Source organism: Puma concolor, chromosome B1 (assembly GCF_028749965.1).
Source record: "Puma concolor isolate L17-30 chromosome B1, mPumCon1.1.hap2, whole genome shotgun sequence".
In the NCBI taxonomy this organism is placed as follows: domain Eukaryota; kingdom Metazoa; phylum Chordata; class Mammalia; order Carnivora; family Felidae; genus Puma; species Puma concolor.
In genome coordinates this window covers 40217515-40244171 of record NC_141670.1, presented here as the reverse complement: position 1 = coordinate 40244171, position 26657 = coordinate 40217515, and the positions used below count along the sequence as shown (strand labels likewise).

General features: G+C 40.6%; 1 protein-coding gene across 3 annotated transcripts in view; it reads left to right on the top strand.

Moving 5' to 3' along the window:
- Positions 1-7832: 7832 nt before the first annotated feature.
- The window catches only part of HGSNAT (heparan-alpha-glucosaminide N-acetyltransferase), a 44162-nt gene continuing 25337 nt past the window's right edge, over positions 7833-26657 (top strand). For 2 of the 3 annotated variants that reach the window (XM_086703553.1, XM_086703551.1), the window contains exons 1-2: positions 7833-8087; positions 18988-19106. In XM_086703553.1, the coding sequence (XP_086559679.1) occupies positions 7868-8087; positions 18988-19106 (339 nt within the window). In that variant the 5' untranslated portion in view covers positions 7833-7867. The remainder of the gene's footprint in view (positions 8088-18987; positions 19107-26657) is intronic. The other variant, XM_086703552.1, reaches the window with a different exon arrangement.

Here is a 26657-nt window from a genome sequence, read left to right as displayed (position 1 = left end):
CTTATTGGCCATTTGTTTATCTTTGGAGAAATGCCTATTCAAGTTCCTAGCCCATCTTAAAATTGGATTGCTTGTGCTTTCAACAATAGCCAAATTATGGAAAGAGCCCGAATGTCCATCAACTGATGACAAAGAAGATGTGGTTTATGTATACAATGGAATACTACTTGGGAATGAGAAAGAATGAAATCCTGCCATTTACATCAATGTGGATGGAACTGGAAGGTATCATGCTAAGTGAAATAAGTCAGAGAAAGACAGATATCATGTTTTCACTCATGTGGAACTCGAGAAACTTAACAGAAGACCATGGGGGAAGGGAAGGGGAAAAAAAGTTTCAAACAGAGAGGGAGGCAAACCATAAGAGACTCTTAAATACAGAGAACAAACTGAGGGTTGATGAGGGGGATGGGGGAGGGGAAAATGGATGATGGGCATTGAGGAAGGCACTTGTTGAGATGAGCACTGGGTATTTTATGTAAGTGATGAATAACATGCACCAAACCAAGAGCACACTGTATACACTGAATCTTAGCTAACTTGACAATAAATTCTAAAATAAGTAAAATTGGATTGCTTGTTTTTGTTGTTTTTGAGTTGTAGGGGTTCTTTATATATACTGGATATCAGTCCATTATCAGACATATGATTTGCAAATATTTTCTCCCATCCAATGGTTGTCATTTCACTGTTGATCATGTCCTTCAATGTACAAAAGTTTTAAATTTTGATGAAGTCCAATTTATCTTTTTGTTGTCTTTGCTCTTGGTGTCATATCTAAGAAATAATTGCTAAATTTAATGTCATGAAGCTATTCCCCTATATTTTCTTCTAAGAATTTTATAGTTTTAGCTCTTACATTTAGGTCGTAGATCCATTTTGAGTTCACTTTTTTATATAGTGTAAGTTAGGGTCCAACTTCTAGTTTTTTTGCATGTAGCTATCCATTTTCCCAACATCATTTGTTGAAAACATTGTTATTTCATGTTGACAATTATTTGATCACATATGTGAGTTTATTTCTGGGCTCTCTATTCCATTGCTTGGTCTATAGCTCTGTCTTCATGCCAGTACCACACTGTTTTAATTACCATAGCTTTGTAGTTTTGAAATCCAAAAATGCAAGACCTCCAACTTTGTTCTTTTAATTTTTTTCCCCAAGATTACTCTGGCTATTTGGTGTCCCTTATGATTCCATCTAAGTTTTAGACAGCCTTTTCCATTTCTGCAAAAAATGCCATTGGGATTTTGATAGATATTGAATTGAACCTATAGATAGCCTTGCGTAGCATTGACATCTTAATAATACTGCCTTCCAATCCATTAATAGGGCTCATTGGGGCTTTGATTTGCATTTTCCTGATGATCAAGGATGTTGGGCATTTTTTTCATGTGCTTACTGGCTATTTGTGTATCTTTCATGGAGAAATATCTATTCAGACCCTTTGCCCCATTTGTTTTCTTTGCCTATTTTAAACTTAGGTTGTTTTGTGGTGATGGTGGTGGTGGCAGTGGTTGTTGAGTTGTAGTTCATTATATATTTTGTGTACAAGTCCCTTATCAGATATATTATTTGCAAATATTGTCTCACATTTGATGGGTTGTCTTTTTACTTTCTTGAAAGTGTCTTTTGAAGCATAAAAGCTTTAAATTAAAACAAATTATTTTTTATTTTAGAATGGGAGCATGGAGGAGAGGGTCAGAGGGAGAGAGAAAGAGAATCTTAAGTAGCCTTCATGCTCAGTGTGGAGCCCGATGCTGGGCTTGATCCCACAACCTGGGATCATGATCTGAGCCAAAATCAAGAGTTGGATGTTCAACCACCTGAGCTACCCAGGCACCCCCCCAAAACTTTAAATTTTGATGAAGTCCAATTTATCTATATTTTTCCTTTTGTTGCTCATGCTTTTGGTGACTAAGAATCCATTATCAAATCCAAGTTCATAAAGACTTATCCCTATGTTTTCTTCTAAAAGTTTTATAATTTTTACTCTAATGTTAAGATCCTTGATCAATTTTTGTTTAATTTTTATATATGGTGTAAAGTAAGGGTCCAACTTCATTCTTTTGCATTTGGCTATTTAGTTGTCTCAGTACCATTTTCTTGAAGTGTCTATGCTTCTTTATATTCCTTTGACTCCTCCACTCACTGCAGTCTGATCTTTGCTGCTACCCCTGTACAAAAACTGCTGTCACCACATCACTAATGTCCTCGTAGCTAAACTGAGTAGATAATTTTTGGTCCTTTCCTTCTTGAAATACCTCTTGACTTCTGTGATGTCACACCCTCCTAGATTTCTTCCTACCACTCTGGCTTCTTTTTCCTAGTCTCTCACCATCCCAAGTGTTCCTGAATGTTCTGTTGTCAGCCCTACACACATTATTTGGGTGATCTCGTCCTCTTACATGACTTCACTTGCCATCTCTGTACTGATTTTTTCCAAAACTTAACTCTCCTGACCTTTATATCAATTTTATTCGCAAATCATATATTTGATAAGAGAAGTTTAATCCAGTATACATAAAGAACCCCTATAACTGAACAATAACAATACAGCCATCCAATTTAAAAATGAGACTTGAATAGATAGACATTTCTCCAAAGAAGAGCATCTCAAACTCAACATTTCCCAAATAACTTTATTCCTCCAAATCTGCTTCTTCAATGTTTCTTACATCTATAAGTGGCATACAATCCATTTGATTTCCCAAGGCAGAAATCTGGTTTATATACTATCAAATGCAACCATTTTGTACATCTCAGTGAGTTTTGATACATTTCTGTACTCCTGTCACCACTGCTACAGATGAAATACAAAACATTTCTATCCCCTGTAATTTCCTGTGTCCCTTCATGTTCAATCTTTCCCCCACTACTGGCCCCATGAGAGAACTCTGCTTTCTTCCTAGAAAGATTAGAATTTATTTTCCAGAGTTTCATATAAATGGAACTATATAATATAGTATATTCCTTTTTTTTTAAATTTTTTTTTTAACGTTTATTTATTTTTGAGACAGAGAGAGACAGAGCATGAACGGGGGAGGGTCAGAGAGAGGGAGACACAGAATCTGAAACAGGCTCCAGGCTCTGAGCTGTCAGCACAGAGCCTGACACGGGGCTCGAACTCACGGACCGCGAGATCATGACCTGAGCTGAAGTCAGCCGCCTAACCGACTGAGCCACCCAGGCGCCCCAGATTCCTTTTTTTTTTTAAGTTTTATTTTATTTTTTTTAAAAAATTTTAACATTTATTATTTTTGAGAGACAGAGCACAAGTGGGGGCTCTGCGGAGGCTCCAACTCACGAACTGTGAGATCATGACCTGAGCTGAAGTTGGCTGCTTAACCCACTGAGCCACACAGGCGCCCCAAGATTTTATTTTTAAGTAATCTCTACACCCAACATGGAGCTTGAACTCAACCCTGAGATCAAGAGCTGTATGCTCTACCGACTGAACCAGCCAGGCACTCCAGTATATACCTTCTTGTGTCTGTCTTTTTTCATTAAGTGTAATGTTCTTGAGATCTATTCCTGTTGTATGTATTAGTAGCTTATCCCTTTTTATTGGTGAGTAGTATTCCATTGTTTGTATATACCATAATCTGTTCATCCATTCATCTGCTGATGGACATGGGTGTTTTCCAGTTTGGCAATATCATGAGTAAAATTGTTGTAACATTCAAATACAAGTCTTTGTGTAGACTTTGCATATTTACCCATTTGTCTTGGGTAAATACCTAGGAGTGGTCATATGTAAGTATATGTTTCACTTTACAAGAAACTTCTGAGCTGTTTTCCAAAGCAGTTGTACCATTTTACATTTCTATTAGCAATGGATTCTATTAGCAACCTTTTTTTTTTCTTGCCAACCTTTTTATTATTATCAACCCATTTAATTTTAGCTATTCCAGTGGATGTGAGGTAGTATCTCATTGTAGTTTTAATTTTCATTTCCCTGAAGACAAATGATGCTAAGACATTTTCATATGTTTATTGGCCATTCATATACCCTCTTTGATGGAGAGTTTAAATCTTTTGCCCATTTTTAATTTTTTAAAGTTTATTTATTTATTTTGAGAGAGAGAGAAAGAGCACAAGCCAGGGAGGGGCAGAGAGAAGGAGAGACAGAATCCCAAGCAGGCTCCACACCATCAGTGCAGAGCCCAATGTTGGGTTCACCTATGACAATGAGGTCATGATCTGATCCAAGATCAAGAGTTGAATGCTTAACCAACTGAACCTACCCAGACACCCTTGCCCATTTTTAAATAGTCATTTGCTTATTACTGAATTGGAATTGGAATTAAGAGCCTGTTATCAAATATGTTTTCCAAATCTTTTCTCACAGTCAGTGGCTTTCCTTTTCTTTTTCTTAAGTGTCTTTGTCTTTTTTTTTTTTTTTTTGTAGTGTCTTTAATTTTTCAAAAAATGGTTTATGTGGGGTGCCTGGGTGGCTCAGTCGGTTGAGCATCTGACTTTGGCTCAGGTCGTGATCTCACAGTTTGTGAGTTCGAACCCCACGTCAGGCTCTGGTGCTGACAGCTCAGAGCCTAGAGCCTGCTTCAGATTCTGTGTCCCCCTTTCTTTCCACCCCAACCCTGCTTGTGCTTTGTCTCTCTCTTTCAAAAATGAATAAACATTAAAAAAAATTTTTTTAATCAAAAAATGGTTTATGTACTATTTAAGAAGTCTTTTACCCAACACCTAACTGATTTGCCTTTTAATAAACAGTATACGGGAGCGGGGTTGGGTGGATAGGAAAGAAAAGTAAATCCTTGCTTAATCCAAGGTCATAAATATTTTTCTCCTATTTTTTTTACAGAAGTTTTATAGTTTATATATAGTTTTATAGCTTTTATATTAATCTAGTTTTGTGTGTTTGGGTTTGTTGTTGTCGTTTGTTTTGGTATATGGTATGAGGTAGGGGTCAAGGTTCATTTTTTCCCCCATGTGAATCATTTAATTGTGGCATCATTTGTTGAAAAGAATATCCTTTCCCCTATTAAGTTCCTTTGGTACCATGGTGAAAACCCAGTTTTATGTGTTTATTTATAGGCTGTCTATGCTCTTCTTTGATCTGTATTATCCTTATGCCAAAAACAAACACTATCTTGATTACTATAGTTTTATAATAAGTCTTGAAATCAGATTATGTAATTCCTACAAATTTTTATTCAAAATAATTTTGGCTATTCTAGGTCCTTTGGATTTCCCTATAAATTTTGGAATCATTTGTCAATTTCTACACACATGCAAAACAAAAACAAAAACAAAGAAACAACCCTGCTGGAATTTTGATTGTGATTGATCAGTTTGGGGAGAATTGCATCTTAACAGTAAAGATACTTTCATTTATTTATTTTAAAAAGTTTATTATCTGAGAGAGGTTTTTTTTTTTCCTGCACATGTTTCCTTCACATGTAAAATGTGAATGCAAATCACAGGCATCTCTTCTGCAAAGGGGCTTTAAGAGCATTTGTTACATTATCTTCCCAATGCTTCAGTAATGATAGAAACTCTTATTGAGGTGAAGCATTGGACATAAGTGTGAGCAAGAAATGAACTTTTGTTGAGATAAGTCCAGGGATTTGGGGGCTGTTCATTATAGCCTAACTGAGAAAGGTCTTAGCCTCAGGACAAACTCTTTGCCTTTAAGGAGTTTACATTTTGGTGCAAGAGAAACAGATAAATCCACATTATAATGTCAGGTAGAAATGAGCACAACACAGAAAACAAAGCAGATACAGTGACACAGAGGGTTAGAGAATGGTTTAACTTTAATGGGGAAGGCTTCCTTGAAAATAGAACAGTTGAGCTGAGACCTGAAGTGAGGGAAGGAACCACGAGGTGGGTGCCTGGTGGAAGGGTAGACAGGTAGATAGGTAGACAGTCATGCACTAAGACGGGAACTCCAGACTCTCCTGGGCATGGGAGATTAGGACAAAGCTGAAAGAGCAGTCCTCAAGGTGAGAAGAGAGAAGGGCACATCTACCCAATGGCCCCTGTGGGCCATTCTGGTTCTGTGGGAACCAGAAGCAGCTGCTGGACAGTAGACAACTTGTCAGCAATGGTCTTGCCAGACTGCTTAGACACCACTGTCCCATGACTTGAGATTTTGAACAGTGGGACAAAGAACAAAGAGGGAGTAACTGAACTTTTTCCTGACATTCAGGCAGGCTTGTTTTCTCTGAGAAAAATAATGTCCCTGACCTTTGTGAGACTTCATGACCATTATTTTCTTGAAAGTTATTCTCCACCTTTAAAATTCATCAACAGCTTGCTACCGTCCTTAGGAAGGAAGCCAAACTCTGTTGTCTAGCTCTGTCACAGAATTCTGCTTCAGTCACACTAGGTTTCTTTTAGTTCCTGCACTGGGCCCTCCTTTCTCAGAGCCTTTGCAAAAGCTGTTCCTTCTGTTAGGAACATTCTTCATCCCCTGTCCTGGCTAACATCCCTCAAACGCAGTTTAAAGGTCAGTCCTCCTGGGAGTCTTCCCAGACTAGTTTCGGTGCTTCTGTCAAATGTTATCTTAGCATCTTGTTCTTCTACCAACATAGCACTCATCATACTGTATTGTAGCTTTAAAACTTGTCAAGTAAGTCAGACATACAGAGAAGTATAAAAAATAATAGAGAGAGCACCCATATATGCCTGTCACCTTAGTTAAGCAAGGGAACATTGCCAGCTGAAGCCCATCGTGATAACATTTTGCTCTCTCCCTACTCCCAACCATTACTTGAATTTAGTGTTTATCTTTCCATATGTCTCTATACTTTTATTACTTAGGCAAATAATCTAAAGAACACATAGTACTTTTTTCTTGGCTTTACACTTTACATATAAATTATTACAAAGGTATTTCTGCAACTCGCATTTACTCCTCAGCCTTATTTTTGTGATTCAACCATGTTGATACTTGCAACGCTAGGTCATTTCTACAGCTGTATATATTATACAATTTGCCCGTTTTCTCCTCTGATTGACATTTATTTATTTAAAAAAAAACTTTGTGCTTTAAATTTATTTTAACGTTTATTCATTCTTGAGAGACAGAGCGCAAGCTCAGGAAGGGGAGAGAAAGAGAGAGACACAGAATCTGAAGCAGGCACCGGGCTCTGAGCTGTCAGCACAGAGCCTGATGTGGAGCTGGAACTCACAAACTGTGAGATCATGACCTGAGCTGAGGTCGGATGCTTAACGGACTGAGCCACCCAGGCGCCCCCCGCCCCCCCCCCCCCCCACTGTTAGACATTTAGAGTGTTTATAGATTTTTGCAATTTCAAACCACTCTGCTACAAGCATTATTGTACCTGTCCCCTTATATGAACGACAGTTTCTCCGGACATATTGCTAGGAGTGCAACTGCGGAGTCATAGTACCTGCGAGCCTCTTTGTATCAGAGACTCTTCAAAGTGGTGGTACCACATAGTGGCTTCGAAAGCGCATCTCTGCACGGTGAACGCCTTGGGGTCTGGGACTCCGCCTGTCTTACTCACCATGGCATTTCCAGAACTGTGAGCAGCGGACACTAAGCCGTTTGTGTGGTGAATGACTGGACCCAGGAACTGAGCAGAATGTTGCTCAGGGGGGTGGCCAGAGACTGGGGAGCAATGGCTCGAAGCCTGCAGGAGGTCTCTCCCCCCGCGACAAAGAACACTGCGCGAAGGGTGCGAATGTGGACTCCTTCTCGGTGAGCGCGTCCCCCAGCCCCCGCAGCGACCGGCCCCGCCCCCCGCAGCGACCGGCCCCGCCCCAAGCCGGGACAGGCCCCCGGTCCCTCCCGCGCGGGCCGTCCCGCCCCCAGCTCCGGCTTTGCCCCCGCCCCCGCGGGTGACTCAGGCGGTGACGGCAGCCGGGAAGGAGGCGATGACGGGCGCGCGGCCGTGCGCCGCGGAGGAGCGCAGGTCCCGGGAGCGCGGCAGCTGCGGAGGAGCGGCGGCCGAGGCGGCGGCGGGCGGCATGGACGGGGCGCGGGGCGCTGGCCGGGCGCTGGCCGCGCTGCTTCTGGCCGCGTCGGTGCTGAGCGCCGCGCTGCTGGCCCCCGGAGGCTCCCCGGAGCACGGTGCCGAGGCCGCCCCGCCGCGAGGTGAGTGCGCGCCGCGGCTCCGGCCCGGCCGGCTCGGCGGACCACTTGCCGCTGCGCCCCCCTCCCGCCGCCGGTTCCGCGGGGGGCGCGCCGCAGGCGAACGCTTGGAAAAAGCAAGTCTCCGGAACTAGTTGTTTCCTCTGCGTTGTAGTGAGCGTCCCCGGACCAGGATTCTCTCGGTGTAACCGTGTTTGGCCGTTGTCGCAGGCACCGCGCGGGGCGGCGTCGCGGGCCCAGGGGAGTAGTGCAGTGTGTGTGTGTGTGTGTGTGTGTGTGTGTGTGTGTGTGTGTGTTGGGGGGGCCCACCTGGAGTAGTGCAGTGTGTGTGTGTGTGTGTGTGTGTGTGTGTGTTGGGGGGGCCCACCCGGAAGGGAAAGACGCGGGAGCGCTGCAGGCCGCGGGGAGAGCCGCGGAGCTGACCAGCCCTGCGCTCCCTCACGCACGCCCCGAGGCTGCGGGGCGCCGAGGTCTCCGGGCGATTTTTGTCTAAATAGTAAAATGTCTGTGATTGGGAGACCTGTTACTCCCCAAATGCAAAGCTAAATAAGAGATGCACTGGCCAAGAAGCTGGTGTATCCGGCATTCAGTCCTCATCTAGCCTATGGTTTGCAGGGACTTCTGCGCAAATGAAGTCCGTTTCCCGAAGAGGACGGAGAACTTGGCGGGTGGCGTCCTGCGCGGTGGGATGGCAGGAGCGCGGGCCGCTGCCCTGCCAGGCCGCTGGAATTGCGGGGCACCAGAGCAGGGCAGCCACAGTCCGCAGCCGGATGGCGAAAAGCCTCCCGCCGTGCTGGGATTAAACTCCCGAGTAAATGTCCGACATAGAGTAAAAACTCATAGCGGCGCGGGGAGGGTGTTGACTGCCGGAGCTGGTTGTCCAAACTCGAAGCCAATCTCGAGGGCCCTTAGGGAGATTTTACAGCTACGGGGATGCCAGGGACAGTTGATGTCGCGGTTTGCAGGAGCCCTGCGGTTTTGCTGGGAAGCCGCGGAACCAGGTCTTTGGCCTGGGAGGGGCTGGACGGGGTATTTTGCTGGGGGTGATTTTACTGTGTGGCTGGGAGTAGAAGCATCAGCTCCTCTAGTGTTTTCCTAATTTGCCTGGTCTGGGGGCGGGGTGGGGAGGATGGTGAAAAATAAAGTCCACGGCTTCCCCTAGACCCCCTGAAAGGAGAATCCCAGGGCCCCAGAAGATGATGGTCCCCAGCCCCTCCCCAGGGGATTCAGGGATTGTGGGGAGCAGTCAACTGCAGCAAACACTATTTGGTCAGGGTTTGGGGAAAGGTCTGCCTGTAACCTGCCTGTCTTCTCCGTCATCCCCTTTTCTGTATCCGAATAGGGGGGTCTTGGTGTCAGTGTGTGTAGTTCAGACTACCTTTCCTCCCCAATCAGAATCTTGTAGGACAAAGAATGCATTTTGGAAAAGCATTTTAGCTGATTACTTTTTGTATTACTGCTTCCCCCATCCCTGACCTCAAGTCTCCATACTCCCCTTCTTTGATAATGGAGGAAAGGGACCCTTAGAGATTACATAATCAGTCCATTCATAAGTTGTCAGGGAAAGATCCTGTGCAAGGCTTTTTCTTTGTGCTTTAGCACCAGTTAATAACCATAATTATTTTAGGAAAAAGGTGGTTTGTAAATAGTAACTCTATGTAGTGAGGGAGAACATATGAATATTCTTCTTTTTTTTTTTAAGTTTATTTATTGATTTTGAGAGGGGAGAGGAGCAGAGAGAATCCCAAACAGGCTCTGCACTCTCAAAGCAGAGTTCCATGCAGGATCCAAAGTCACAAACGGTTAGATTGTGACCTGAGCTAAAGTCGGTCCAACTGACTAAACCACCCAGGGGCCCCACATATTAATATTCTTAGGTGATCCACTCCAGAACCTTCATGAAGCTGTGTTGAGAGGACAGCTAGGCTTTTAGTGCCACCTGGAGTCCAGGTTTGGGTTGGACAGCTTCCTACTAAGAACTCCATCTTCATATGATTTGAGGACTCAAGTTTACTTTGAAAGAAAAAAAATAGAGTATGTCTTCAAAAATTTGCCCCGCAGGGATGGCTTAGTCAGTTAAGCATCCAGCTTGGGCTCCATTCATGATCTCGTGGTTTGTGGGTTTGGCCCCTGCATCCTGCTCTGCACTAACAGTGTGGAGCCTGCTTGGGATTCTCTCTCTCCCTCTCTCTCTGCCCCTCCCCCACTCACACTTCTGCTCTCTCTCAAAATAAATAAATAAACTTAAAGAAAAAAAAAGAATTCCTCCCCCCCCCACACTTGAGCAGAGAGCTAGAACCATAAATTAAATATTTAGAAACAAAAGTCTCCTATACAAACAGCACAGTTACTTGGGTACCTATTGAAGGATGACTTTATTTGGTGTATGTCCTCACCAAGACATTGTGGACAGGAGAGGAGGAGAGAATTGTTCTTTTGTATATAAAGCTTCTTATGTGTTGTCCTGGTATTTCTAAGGTCAGCAGTATCACAAGTTGGCAGCTTTTTCTTGAAACTGAGCATTTAAATTCAATTTAGATGTCATATTGGATGGTTTGGGTGTTGCATCCTTATGATGACAATTAAGAACAGTCAGAGTCTGAAATTCATATGGAAAATTGAAGCATAAAACAAGAACCTTACTCTACCCCCTACTAAGGACTCATAGGAAACTGAATAAAAGCATTAGTTATTCCAACTATGAAGGGATGATGATATGTAAAACAATTATAAAGGAAAAGGTCAGTGGATAGTGACTATAAATTTGAAAATGAAAACTATCAAAATTGAACCAGGGAAGTTAAAGAGAAGTATTTGAAAACATGGTATGATGTGTGTATGACAGGTATGACAGAGGATTTAATATCTGTGCTATGTAAAGAAATGATACAAATCCCAAGAAGAGTGCCAAGATGGAAGGGGTGTTAAATAATAAAACCCACCTGAGTAAATATAAAGAGCAAATTGTCTTTATTTAATAATTCATGACTGGGAGGGGGGATGGGCTAAATGGGTAAGGGACATTAAGGAATCTACTCCTGAAATCATTGTTGCACTATGTGATAACTAATTTGAATGTGAATTTAAATAAATGAATAAATACATAATTCATGGTATCCTGTCTAACAAATAGAAAGGAGCTCCCTCAAGCTGCAGGAAAGGAAAGGTTTTTAAAGGGAGAGAGAGAGAGGAAAAAAGGAAATCATTAGCAAAGAATGCATGTTAGGCCAGGATGCTCTCCCAGGGGTAATGCAAAGGGACCCTCAGTGGATTGATTACCCTTGGGTGCTGACCAGGAAATTCCAAGTTGCCTGCCTAAAGGTCACTTTTCTAGGAGAGGGTGAAGCTGCAGGTAGTTCAGGTATTAAGTCTTGGTGGGGTGTAGCATAAGTGACTCCATTTTGGGCTTGCTATCTCTTTTCTAACAATTTTCACTGTTTGATCAGACTCTCAGCTTAACTAAGAGATGTGATCAAAGCATAAGGCGCTAATGCCATGCTCAGCTCTGCAGTTCTCGCAGCTTTTTATGAAGTTTTGTTGCTACTTTCGGTGGTATCCATAGGTCATGACTGATTTTTTGTTTTTGTTTTAATTTCTGTGATATTCATAGGCCACATCTTCAAGGTTTACAATCTTTAAGTTGGTCATTCTCTTCACTCCTTTTCTGATGTTCTTATATTAAGGAGATCATTTTCTTGCTGCTTAGTGGCTGCAAACATGTATTGAGAGCTTTTAAGAGTATATAACGTGCCAGGGAAATTACTAAGATTATTATAAGCAGGGTAATTCCCAATGTCTGGAGTGCATTTCAGACCCAAACCAGTTGAAATCAAAATCAAATAAGTCAGAGAAAGACCCTGTTGAAGGAGTCACCTTTGTAAGCCAAGTCGCTTGCTCAGTGATCTTATGTAATTGAGTTTCAACTTCCCCAAAAGTATTAATTCAGGTGCAGTAGGTGGTTTTGGCCACAGTACAGACAACTCTTTTCTTGGCTAAAATAAAACTAAGGGCTATCCTATTATCAAGTACAACTTTGGCCAAAGAGGCTAAGGATCTTTATTGAGCAGCTGTTGTCTTGGCAATAAATTCTGCACAAACCTTAACCATTAAGGAGAGGCTTCTGATCATATTCTCATTTACACTTACTCCTACCCAGGGAAGTATGACCCTGCCAAAGGAAGTGAGTGTGAGTCATGAATACCTCCTGGTAATTCCTTTCTAACTTGACAGTGTAAATCCAGGGGTGTGGACCATTGAGGTGTGGTAGTTCATTTGTGGTAAGTTCAGTAAGCTAAACTAAGAGTCGTTGACCAGCTTTGTAGGCATTCATAATGATAACCACAACAGACGAAGACAAACTCTGTTGGGGCACATATCACTTCCCACTATGGTGGCGCTGTTAATGGGTTCATTCACAGGGATTGTTTGTATGTGCCTGTTCAAGTCAAAGAGTCAACTAGGTTTCCTCCTTAGCCTAAAATATAAAGTTATTCTCAATAAAGAAACAAGGGCCCTGAATGAGACATTGGATCAGATGGACTTGACAGATATATTTAGAACTCTGCATCCCAAAGCAACAGAATATACTTTCTTCTCGAGTGCACATGGAACATTCTCCAAGATAGATCATATACTGGGTCACAAAACAGCCCTTCATAAGTTTACAAGAATTGAAATCATACCATGCATACTTTCAGACCACAATGCTATGAAGCTTGAAATCAACCACAGAAAAAAGTCTGGAAAACCTCCAAAAGCATGGAGGTTAAAGAACACCCTACTAACGAATGAGTGGGTCAACCAGGCAATTAGAGAAGAAATTAAAAAATATATGGAAACAAACGAAAATGAAAATACAACAATCCAAACGCTTTGGGACGCAGCGAAGGCAGTCCTGAGAGGAAAATGCATTGCAATCCAGGCCTATCTCAAGAAACAAGAAAAATCCCAAATACAAAATCTAACAGCACACCTAAAGGAAATAGAAGCAGAACAGCAAAGGCAGCCTAAACCCAGCAGAAGAAGAGAAATAATAAATATCAGAGCAGAAATAAACAATATAGAATCTAAAAAAACTGTAGAGCAGATCAACGAAACCAAGAGTTGGTTTTTTGAAAAAATAAACAACATTGATAAACCTCTAGCCAGGCTTCTCAAAAAGAAAAGGGAGATGACCCAAACAGATAAAATCATGAATGAAAATGGAATTATTACAACCAATCCCTCAGAGATACAAGCAGTTATCAGGGAATACTATGAAAAATTATATGTCAACAAACTGGACAACCTGGAAGAAATGGACAAATTCCTAAACACCCACACCCTTCCAAAACTCATTCAGGAGGAAATAGAAAGCTTGAACAGACCCATAACCAGCGAAGAAATTGAATCAGTCATCAAAAATCTCCCAACAAATAAGAGTCCAGGACCAGATGGCTTCCCAGGGGAGTTCTACCAGACGTTTAAAGCAGAGATAATACCTATCCTTCTCAAGCTATTCCAAAAAATAGAAAGGGAAGGAAAACTTCCAGACTCATTTTATGAAGCCAGTATTACTTTGATTCCTAAACCAGACAGAGACCCAGTCAAAAAAGAGAACTACAGGCCAATATCCCTGATGAATATGGATGCAAAAATTCTCAATAAGATACTAGCAAATCGAATCCAACAGCATATAAAAAGAATTATTCACCATGATCAAGTGGGATTCATTCCTGGGATGCAGGGCTGGTTCAACATTCGCAAATCAGTCAACGTGATACATCACATTAATAAAAGAAAAGATAACCATATGATCCTGTCAATCGATGCAGAAAAGGCCTTTGACAAAATTCAGCAACGTTTCTTAATAAAAACCCTTGAGAAAGTCGGGATAGAAGGAACATACTTAAACATCATAAAAGCCGTTCATGAAAAGCCCACAGCTAACATCATCCTCAACGGGGAAAAACTGAGAGCTTTTTCCCTGAGATCAGGAACACGACAGGGATGCCCACTCTCGCCGCTGTTGTTTAACATAGTGTTGGAAGTTCTAGCATCAGCAATCAGACAACAAAAGGAAATCCAAGGCATGCAAATTGGCAAAGATGAAGTTAAGCTTTCACTTTTTGCAGATGACATGATACTATACATGGAAAATCTGATAGCCTCCACCAGAAGTCTGCTAGAACTGATACATGAAGTTAGCAAAGTTGCAGGATATAAAATCAATGTACAGAAATCAGTTGCATTCTTATACACTAATAATGAAGCAACAGAAAGACAAATAAAGAAACTGATCCCATTCACAATTGCACCAAGAAGCATAAAATACCTAGGAATAAATCTAACCAAAGATGTAAAAGATCTGTATGCTGAAAACTATAGAAAGCTTATGAAGGAAATTGAAGAAGATATAAAGAAATGGAAAAGCATTCCATGCTCATGGATTGGAAGAATAAATATTGTCAAAATGTCAATACTACCCAAAGCTATCTACACATTCAGTGCAATCGCAATCAAAATTGCACCAGCATTCTTCTCGAAACTAGAACAAGCAATCCTAAAATTCATATGGAACCACAAAAGGCCCCGAATAGCCAAAGTAATTTTGAAGAAGAAGACCAAAGCAGGAGGCATCACAATCCCAGACTTTAGCCTCTACTACAAAGTTGTTATCATCAAGACAGCATGGCATTGGCACAAAAACAGACACATAGACCAATGGAATAGAATAGAAACCCCAGAACTAGACCCACAAACGTATGGCCAACTCATCTTTGACAAAGCAGGAAAGAATATCCAATGGAAAAAAGACAGTCTCTTTAACAAATGGTGCTGGGAGAACTGGACAGCAACATGCAGAAGATTGAAACTAGACCACTTTCTCACACCATTCACAAAAATAAACTCAAATTGGATAAAGGACCTGAATGTGAGACAGGAAACCATCCAAACCCTAGAGGAGAAAGCAGGAAAAGACCTCTCTGACCTCAGCCGTAGCAATTTCTTACTTGACACATCCCCAAAGGCAAGGGAATTAAAAGCAAAAGTGAATTCCTGGGACCTTATGAAGATAAAAAGCTTCTGCACAGCAAAGGAAACAACCAACAAAAGTAAAAGGCAACCAACGGAATGGGAAAAGATATTTGCAAATGACATATCGGACAAAGGGCTAGTATCCAAAATCTATAAAGAACTCACCAAACTCCACACCCGAAAAACAAATAACCCAGTGAAGAAATGGGCAGAAAACGTGAATAGACACTTCTCTAAAGAAGACATCCAGATGGCCAACAGGCACATGAAAAGATGCTCAGCGTCGTTCCTCATCAGGGAAATACAAATCAAAACCACACTCAGATATCACCTCACGCCAGTCAGAGTGGCCAAAATGAACAAATCAGGAGACTGTAGATGCTGGAGAGGATGTGGAGAAGCGGGAACCCTCTTGCACTGTTGGTGGGAATGCAAATTGGTGCAGCCACTCTGGAAAACAGTGTGGAGGTTCCTCAGAAAATTAAAAATAGACCTACCCTATGACCCAGCAATAGCACTGCTAGGACTTTACCCAAGGGATACAGGAGTACTGATGCATAGGGGCACTTGTACCCCAATGTTTATAGCAGCACTCTCAACAATAGCCAAATTATGGAAAGAGCCTAAATGTCCATCAACTGATGAATGGATAAAGAAATTGTGGTTTATATACACAATGGAATACTACGTGGCAATGAGAAAGAATGAAATATGGCCCTTTGTAACAACGTGGATGGAACTGGAGAGTGTTATGCTAAGTGAAGTAAGCCATACAGAGAAAGACAGATACCATATGTTTTCACTCTTATGTGGATCCTGAGAAACTTAACAGAAACCCATGGGGGAGGGGAAGAAAAAAAAAAAAGAGGTTAGAGTGGAAGAGAGCCAAAGCATAAGAGACTCTTAAAAACTGAGAATAAACTGAGGGTTGATGGGGGGTGGGAGTGAGGGGAGGGTGGGTCATGGGTATTGAGGAAGGTACCTTTTGGGATGAGCACTGGGTGTTGTATGGAAACCAATTTGACAATAAACTTCATATATTGAAAAAAAAATCACAACTAAAATGGAGAGGATTTTGGCAATGCAGAGCAAAAGCTATTTAAAAAGCTGTAAAATTTTGCTCCTGGAAGTTAGGGAATTATGTCGAAAGGAGAACAGGTTAATATTCAGATGTATGTAGTATCATTTCTTACAACAGGAAAAAAGAGGAAATGGGAAGAAATCGGAAATGAAGTTAAATGAAAAAAGAAGAAACAACCAAAAAATATTCATATGTTCGTAACCCTAATGAAGCCCTGTGTTGGTTAGATGTGGCCTGGACATTGTAATTATCATGTGTTGAATACCTGCTTTGTTTCAGATTCTGTGGCAACACATTACATATATTATTAACTTTAGCCTTCCCAGCAGTACTGTGAAGGACATGCTGTTACAAGTGTGGTTTTTATCAAGAAATGTATGTATTTGGTTTTCATCTTGCACAGGGGCTTCTACAACACTTGTAATTTCCTCAGTGAAGAGAGCTGCCAAAGTATTCCTTGTTATGTTAATTAGGTGATCTTTGGCCTCTACTGAAGGATGGGACTGGTGACCTGGAGAACCCACCCTGTGATTTGAATGTTGGAACTCTCTCTCAGTCCCACAGCCAGCATCTGGGGAAGGGAGAGGGGCTGGAGGTTGAATTAGTCATAAACGACCAATGGTTTAATCAATTGCCTTGGTAATGAAGTCTCCATAGAAACTCAAAGGATGGGGTTCAGAGAGCTTCTGGGTTGGTGAACACTTGGAGATTTGGGGAGAGTGGCAGCCTGGGAGAGGACATGGGAGCTCCATACCCTTTCCCTGTGTCTTGCCTTGTGCATCTCTGCCATCTGGCTGTTCCTCAGTTATACCCTCTTATAATACACCAGTAATCTAGTAGTAAAATGTTTCTCTGAGTTCTGTGAGCTGCTCTAGTAAATTAATCAAACGTGAGAAGGGGGCCTTGGGAACCTCCAATCCATAGCTGGTCGGTCTGAAGCACAGGTGGTACCTTGTGCTGGTGACTGACATCTGAAGGCAGAGTCAGTCTTGTGGGACTGAGCCCCTATCTGTGGCATCTGACACTGTCTCCAGGTACATAGTGTCAGAATTGAGTTGAATTGTAGGACACCCAGCTGGTGTCTGAGAATTGCTTGGTAGTGTGGGAACCTTCACCCAACAATGGAAATTGAGTGTAGAACCTTTGGACTCTTAATTTATTGATGAGGAAGCTGAGACAGGGTGTGATTCAAATTCCAGTTGGTCTAACTTGGAGTCCAGACACTTAACCCACCATGTTACACCCTTGGTCCCAAACACTGCTTCCACTAGAAGACACTCTTCAGAAGGAAAGGATAGAAAAAGTGAGTATAACTTTCTTTAGTGTAGAAGGGGGACAACTTTCAATAGATTATTAAGAGTGATATATTGTGGGTTTTGTATTTACCAAGAGCTAACTAAATAAGGGTACATTAGGGTAAACCTTAAAATGAGGGATTTAGGGGCATCTGGGTGGCTCAGTTAGTTAAGTGTCTGACTCTGACTGTTGATTTCAACTCAGGTCATGTTCTCATGGTTCTTGAGCCCATGTTGGGCTCTGTGCTGACAGAGTGGAGCCTGCTTGGGATTCTCTCTCCCCCTCTCTCTGCCCCTCCCCTGCTTGTGTGTGCACACACTCTCTCTAAATAAATATCTTTTAAAAATAATAAAATGAGGGATTTAGGCTGGCTACAGTGAAAAATTTCCTGAATTAACCATTCACATGTGTTCCTGGGGAGCCCTAAAATAAGCTTTCATATTACAAAATAAAAGAGGCTAGATTATTATCTTTCTCATTGTGTTATTAAATAGTTTCTCTCTCTCTCTCTCTCTGTCTCTCTCTTTTTTGGCCTAGAAGCTAGAGGGCAAATTAATTTCTCTTTTGTACCATATAATAGTATAAATGAGGAGGTTGGTCTAAATGAAACATTTTGCTTTCACTTTAACCAATAATAGTTCTCTTTGTTTGCCTACCATATTGGCAGGTGTAAATGTAGAATGTGCATTGTCTTTAGATTGTCCTAAGAGCATCTAGTAAAGTGGTAAGCTCTAAGCTTAGGGACTCTGGAGTGGTGGGACTTCTCCCTTCAGACTGAGGCTCATCTTGTCTTCTGCTGGAAGCCAGAAGGAGATTCAGAAGTCCAAACCAAAGTGATAGAAGGCAGAGCATCTCAAACTTTAAAGGCATGCAAATCCCCACAGAGCCTTGCTCACCCGGTGTCCTGACTTCTCCCGAGCTGCACTCATAGGGGGGTGGGATTAACATGATTGAAGAAAGTTTGGACTTTGGAATCACACAAATTGATTGGGTTCACACAGTGATTTTGCAGAACCCTGGCCATGCACAATTATCTAATGCTTGTGAGCCTCCATTTTTTCATGTGCTAAATGGAGAAAATACCCAGATTGTGAGGTTGACATATTGCCAAATGGAAGATATGTGAAACTAGTAAATTCAGGGCCTGCCACACCTTAGCACGTGATGAATGTAAGGTCCTACGTAGTCCTGGTACACACAGGACGTGAATGATGTTAACCAAATTCTGTTTTATAGTAGAGGCACATGTACAAAAGGGCAACTCTTTGTGTGTGTGTGTGTGTGTGTGTGTGTGTGTGAGCGCGCGCACGTGTGCACGTGTTCAGGCACGCATGTGTGTGCAAGCACAGTTATGTGTTCACAGAGTAAGGAATGAGACACCCTAGAACCTTAGAGGGCAGGCATTTGAGAAGCACTCCTGTGAAGTTTACACAGGTGCACTTCGTCTCTTATGTAGTCTTTCAGATGCTTTGTTTTTCTGCTTTTTAAAACTTTTTTTCTAATTCTTAGCAGACTTAGATAAAAAAAGGCATGTAGAGCTGAAGATGGACCAAGCGTTGCTGCTCATCCATAACGAACTACATGGAACAAACCTGACTGTCTACTGGAATTCTGAACGCTGTTATCATGTAGGTATTATGTTCATGCTCACAGTTTTGTTTGCTTTGGGCTGTTTGATATGATCCTCAGTGCTCTCACAGTTGTTTTCTTGTTAACTTCAGTTCTATAGGTAAGGAAACATACAGGCTGTATACCAGAAGATGTATAATCAGGGAGAATGCCTAGCAGTGAACAATGCCAGTCTCTTAACTTTCCCCCCACCCATCTTTTGAAAACTCAGTTCTCAGTGATGAGAAAAAGGGATAGACCATATTTTATTTTACTCCTCTAACACATAACCCTCTTGTTGGACCAGAGAATAAAGGAGTGGGACACCTGGGTATTCTCCAGGGGCAAAGGTCGTGAGGACAATGGGGAAGCTCAGGTTGAGGCATGGCAGTTATTCCAGGGATCTGCCCTCCTGATGATAAAGGATTTATTTTTATTAAGTTCTTTAGTACAGTTAACATACAGTATTATATTAGTTTCAAGTGTACAATATAGTGATTCAACAGTTCTGTACATTGCTTAGTGCTTATCAAGATTTGTGTATTCTTTTTAAAAAAATTTTTTTAATGTTTATTTATTTTTGAGAGAGAGAGAAGAGAGAAGAGAGAAGTTTTGAGAGACTAGCAGGGAAGGGGCAGACAGAGAAGGAGACAGAGAATCTGAAGCAGGCTCTGCGCTGTCAGTTGAAAGCCTGACATGGGGCTCGAACCCGTGAACCGAGAGATCGTGACCTGAGCTGAAGTTGGACACTCAACTGACTGACCCACCCAGGCGCCCCAAGATCAGTGTACTCTTATCCCTTCACCTATTTCACCCATCACCCACCTCCCCTCTGATAACCATCAGTTTGTTCTCTATGGTTAAGAGTCTGTTTCTTGGTTTGTCAATCTCTCCTTTTTTTTTTTTTTCAATTGTTGATAAAGGGTTTATTTTATCTCAAGGTATACTTACTAGACCTTGCTGCTTTTTAAGTACAAGACTGTTCTTCAAGGTAAAATAAAATCATCTTCATTTCCAAATTGATCACTTCAGTGTACCACCTTCAGAGGAATTTTAATGTACAGATTTTCCTCCCATGGATTGCATCCCCCTGTAAATTGAAAATACTTTAAGACAAAAATGCATTGAATACACGTAACTTACTGAACAGCATAGTGTAGTCCAGCCTTCCTCACACATGCTCAGAGCACTTACACTAGCCCACAGCTTCTCATTCACTGACCCCCAGGGTTACATGGCTGACTGGGCTTTGTTTTGCTGCTGCTGACTTCCATCATGACAGAGGGTCCTACTGCATAGTGCTAGCCCAGGAAAAGATGAAAATTCAAAATTCCAAGTACAGTTTCTACTGAATGCATATTGCTTTCATACTGTGATAAAGTTGAATAACCATAAATCGAACTACAGTAAGTCAGAGACTGTTTAGGGACCTGTTTACCATAAATAGCTTTTAAAAAACAAACAAACAAACAAAAAAATCCCCAGTGTGCATACCAGCTGAAGAGGTGATGGATGGTCCCCCCTCTGTTTGATTAAACTCACTGAGAGCTCTACAAAGTTATATGAAGCAAAGAAAATGTATAGTGTTAAAAAATATATATAGCAAAGACAAAGGAAAGCTTTATCTGTCTATGTGAAGGACCTAAAAGAAACTTGAAAAAAATATCAATAATAGCTGAATTTCAAAGCCACAAGAATCATAGATAATTCAGAGAATGAGCAAAATGTCTTCTAAACAGACAATAAAGGCCTAAAATTTACAGAAAAGCAATGTGAGGGGGAAAAAAAGAGTGCATTGCCAGGGTATTAGCCATAGGACAACTAAAGCATCTTTAGAATAAAAACAGTAGAATAACTGATACAAAACAGTGATGCTGGTGACAGTAAAGAATCAAAAAACAGAATTAGCTACCTGAGACCAGCTCGGGGAAAAAAACTGCTAATTTATTTACAAGAGCATGGAGATAATTTTGTTTTAGGAAAAAGTGTAAAGGGGTGGTAGAGTTTTCATTGAAACATAGTTGTAGAAAATGTCCCATAATTCCAGAGAAGACTTTATAGTCTGGAAATTGGAAAGACACTTTATGAGCCTTAATGGTTAACCAGAAAATAGAATTGAGACATAACCTGTTTTAAATTTGGAACAGTAATGATAATTTTTAAATCTTTAAGCAAATATAGAAATACATATTCAAAGGAATGCAAATTTTAATAATTTGTTCTATAAGCCAGATAATAAATACCTGGGAATGGTGGGCTTACCAGTTGAAGATATGTCCTCAAGATAAGTTATCTGGCTAAATGAGAATTTCCTTTCCTTAAAGTAGAAACACTTAAGAGACATACACATTAAAAAACACATAAACATTAAAAAAAAACGTGTCGACTAGATTTCATAGCTTCAAGACAGCTAAAGATCCCATGTGTCAGCAAGTGATTTGTGTGTGTGTGTGTGCTTTAAAAGAGAACAAAAATGGGAAGAAGGTTAGTATTGTAATGTTAAATATGAGTAATTATTATAGTTGACTTAAAGTAAGGTGTAAATGACAAAAAAAGAAAACAAAAATTGTTTTTTAGCATCATAAACAGTATTCCTCAGCAGATCTGGAGGTGGTGAGAAGGGAGAAGCAGTGAGTGGGAGACAGAAGGCTTTCATTGCAGTGAAGGAATCCAAAGTGGTGATCTGTTACTTTTGACTGTTAATTATTTTCAGACGTAAATTAGTATAAGCAGGGCCATTTAGTTTTCTTTTTTTTCCTTAGGTAGATATGTTCTAAGTATGATAAATATAATAATGTTACTGTATCTTTAAAATATTATTAAAAAAGAAGAATATACAGGGGCGTCTGGGTGGCTCAGTTGGTTCAGCAACCGACTTCAGCTCAGGTCATAATCTCATGGCTTGTGAGTTCAAGCCCTGAATTGGGCTCTGTGGTGACAGCTCAGAGCCTAGAGCCTGCTTTGGATTCTGTGTCTCCCTCTCTCTCTCTCTGCCCCTCCCCTGCTCACACTCTGTCTCTCTCTTTCAAAAAATAAATAAACATTAAAAAAAAAAAAGGAACAACATCAGAATCATAGGGGTCCCAGAAGATGAAGAGAGAGAAAAAGGGGTAGAAGGGTTATGTGAGCAAATCATAGCAGAAAACGTTCCTGACTTGGGGAAAGATACAGGCATCAAAACCCAGGAAGCACAGAGGACTCCCATTAGATTTAACAAAAATCAACCATCGACAAGGCATATCATAGTCAAATTCACAAAATACTCAGGCAAGTAGAGAATCATGAAAGCAGCAAGGGAAAAAAAAGTCCTTAACCTACAAGGAAACACAGAAGCAGACCTATTTGCTGCAGACCAGGTTTGCAGCAGACCTATCTACAGAAACTTGGCAGGCCAGAAAGGAGTGGCAGGATATATTCAATGTACTGAATTAGAAAAATATGCAAACAAGAATTCTTTATCCAGCAAGGCTGTCATTAAAAATAGAAGGAGAGATTAAAAGTTTCCCAGACAAACACAAATTAAAGCAGTTTGTTACCACTAAGCCAGCCCTGCAAGAAATTTTAAGGGGGACTCTCTGAGGGGAGAAAAGACAAAAAAAAAAAAAAAAAAAAAAAAGACCAAAATCAACAAAGACTAGAAAGGACCAGAGAACACCACCAGAAACTCCCAACTCTACAAGAAACATAATGGCAATAAATTCATATTTTTCAGTAGTCACTTTAAATGTCAGTGGACTAAATGCTCTAATCAAAAGACATAGGGTAATAGAATGGATAAGAAAACAAGATCCATCTATATGCTGTTTACAAGAGACCCACTTTAGACCTAAATACACCTAAATACTTCAGATTGAAAGTAAAGGGATGGAGAACCATCTATCATGTTAATGGTCAACAAAAGAAAGCAGGAGTAGCCATACTTACATCAGACAATCTAGACTTTAAAATAAAGACTGTAACAAGAGATGAAGAAGGACATTATATCATAATTAAGGGGTCTATCCATCAGGAAGACTTAACAATTGTAAACATTTATGTGCCAAATGTGGAATCACCCAAATATATAAATCAATTAATCACAGACATAAAGAAACTCATTGATAATAATACCATAATAGTAGGGGACTTCAACACCCTACTCACAGCAATGGACAGATCATCTAAACAGAAAATCAACAAGGAAACAATGGCTTTGAATGACACACTGGACCAGATGGACTTAACAGATATATTCAGAACATTTCATCCTAAAGCAGTGGAATACACATTCTTCTCCAGTGCACATGGAATGTTTTCCAGAATAGGTCATTACTGGGACGTAAATCAGCGCTCAACAAGTACAAAAAGATCGAGATCATACTGTGCATATTTTCAGACCACAACGTTATGAAACTTGAAATCAACCACAAGAAAAAATTTGGAAAGGTAACACATACTTGGAGACTAAAGAAAGTCTTACTAAAGAATGGATGGGCTAACCAAGATGTTAAAGAGGAAATTAAAAAGTACTTGGAAGCCAATGGAAATGATAACACCACAGCCTAAAACCTCTGGGATGCAGAAAAGGCGGTCATAAGAGGAAAGTATATAGCAATCCATGCCTTCCTAAAGAAGGAAGATAGGTCTCAGATACATCAACCTAACCTTACACCTTAAAGAGCTGGAAAAAGAACAGCAAATAAAACCCCAAACCAGCAGCAAACAGGAAATAATAAAGATTAGAGCAGAAATCAATGCTATTGAAACCAAAAAAAAAAAAAAAAAAAAAGCAACAACAAGAACAAAAAAAAACCCAGTAGAACGATCAATAAAACCAGAAGCTGGTTCTTTGCAAGAATTAACAAAATTGATAAACCACTAGCCAGTTTTACCAAAAAGAAAAAGTAAAGGACCCAAATACATAAAATCAAGAATGAAAGAGGAGAGATCACAACCAACACAGCAGAAATACAAACAATAATGAGAGAATATTATGAGCAATTACACACCAATAAAATGGGCAATCTGGAAGAAATGGACAAATTCCTAGAAACATATAAACTGCCAAAACTGAGACAGGAAGAAATAGAAAATTTGAACAGACCCATAGCCAGTAAAGAAATTGAATTAGTAATCAAAAATCTCTCAACAAACAAGAGTCCAGGGCCAGATGGCTTTCCAGGGGAATTCTACCAAACATTTAAGGAAGAGTTAACACCTATTCTCTTGGAGCTTTTCCAAAAAAATAGAAGTGGAAGGAAAACTTCCAAACTCTTTCTATGAAGCCAGCATTACCTTGATTCCAAAACCAAAGACCCCACTAAAAAGGAGAACTGTAGACCAGTTTCCCTGATGAACATGGATGCAAAAATCCTCAACAAGATATTAGCCAACCATACCCAACAATACATTAAAAAAAAGTATTCCCCATGACCAAGTGGGATTTATACCTGGAACGCAGGGCTGGTTCAATATCTGCAAAACAATCAATGTGAATCACATTGATTGATTTTCACATCAATAAAAGAAAGGACAAGAGCCACACGATCCTCTCAACAGATGCAGAAAAAGCATTTGACAAAATACAGCATCCTTTCTTGATAAAAACCCTCAAGAAAGTAGGAATAGAAGGATCATACCTCGAGATCATAAAAGCCATATATGAAAGACCCAATGCTAATATCATCCTCAATGGGGAAAAAATGAGAGCTTTCCCCCTAAGGTCTGGAACAAGACAGGGATGTCCACTTTCACCACTGTTATTCAACATAGGATTGGAAGTCTTAGCTTCAGCAATCAGACAACACAAAGAAATAAAAGGCATCCAGATCAGCCAGGAGGAGGTCAAACTTTCAGTCTTTGCAGATGACATGATACTCTATATGGAAAACCCAAAAGATTCTGCCAAAAAACTGCTAGAACTGATCCATGAATTCAGCAAAGTTGCAGGATATAAAATCAATGCACAGAAATCAGTTGCATTCTTATACATCAACAGTGAAGCAACAGAAAGAGAAATCAAGGAATCGATCCCATTTACAGTAGCACCAAAAACCATAAAATACCTAGGAATAAATCTAACCAAAGAGGTGAAAAATCTATACACTGAAAACTATAGAAAGCTTATGAAAGAAATTGAAGACACAAAAAAATGGAAAAAGATTCCATGCTCCTGGATAGGAAGAACAAATATTGTTCAAATGTCAATACTACCCAAAGCACTCTACATATTCAATGCAATAGCTATCAAAATAACACCAGCATTCTTCACAGAGCTAGAACAAACAATCCTAAAATTTGTATGAAACCAGAAAAGACCCCGAATAGCCAAAGCAGTCTTGAAAAAGAAAACCAAATCAGGAGGCATCACAATCCCGGACTTCAAGCTGTGTTTGTTACAAAGCTGTAATCATCAAGACAGTATGGTACTGGCACAAAAACAGACACTCAGGTCAATGGAACAGAATAGAGCACTCAGAAATGGACCCACAAACGAATGGCCAACTAATCTTTGACAAAGCAGGAAACAATATCCAATGGAATCAAGACAGTCTCTTCAGCAAGTGGTGCTGGGAAAACTGGACAGCGACATGCAGAAGAATGAACCTGGACCACTTTCTTACACCATACACAAAAATAAACTCAAAATGGATGAAAGACCTCCATGTAAGACAGGAAGCCATCAAAATCCTCAAGGAGAAAGCAGGCAAAAACCTATTTGACCTCAGCTGCAGCAACTTCTTACTCAACACGTGTCTCTCTGGAGGCAAGGGAAACAAAAGCAAACATGAACTATTGGGACCTCATCAAAATAAAAAGCTTCTGCACACTGAAGGAAATAATCAGCAAAACTAAAAGGCAACTGACAGAATGGGAGAAGCTATTTGCAAATTACATATCAGATAAAGGGTTAGTATACAAAATTTATAAAGAACTTATCAAACTCCCCACCCAAAAAACAGAATCCAGTGAAGAAATGGACAAAAGACATGAATAGACCCTTCCCCAAAGAAGACATCCAGATGGCCAACTGACACATGAGAAAACGCTCAACATCACTCATCAGGGAAATACAAATCAAACCCACCTCACTCCTGTCAAAAGGGTTGACATTATCAACTTAGGCAACGATAGATGTTGGGAAGGATGCAGAGAAAGAGGATCTCTTTTGTACTGCTGGTGGGAATGCAAACTTGTGCAGCCACTCTGGAAAACAGTATGGAGGTTCCTCAAAAAATTAAAAATAGAACTACCCTACGACCCAGCAATTGCACTACTAGGTATTTATCCAAGGGATACAGGTATGCTGTTTCAAAGGGGCACATGCACCCCAATGTTTATAGCAGCACTATCAACAATAGCCAAAGTATGGAAAGAGCCCAAATGCCCATCGATGGATTCATGGATAAAGAAGAAGTGGCATATGTATACAATGGAGTATTACTCAGCAATCAAAAAGAATGAAATCTTGCCATTTGCAACTACCTAGATGGAACTAGCGGTTATTATGCTAAGCAAAATTAGTCAGAGAAAGACAAATATCATATGACTTCACTCATATGAGGACTTTACGAGACAAAACAGATGAACGT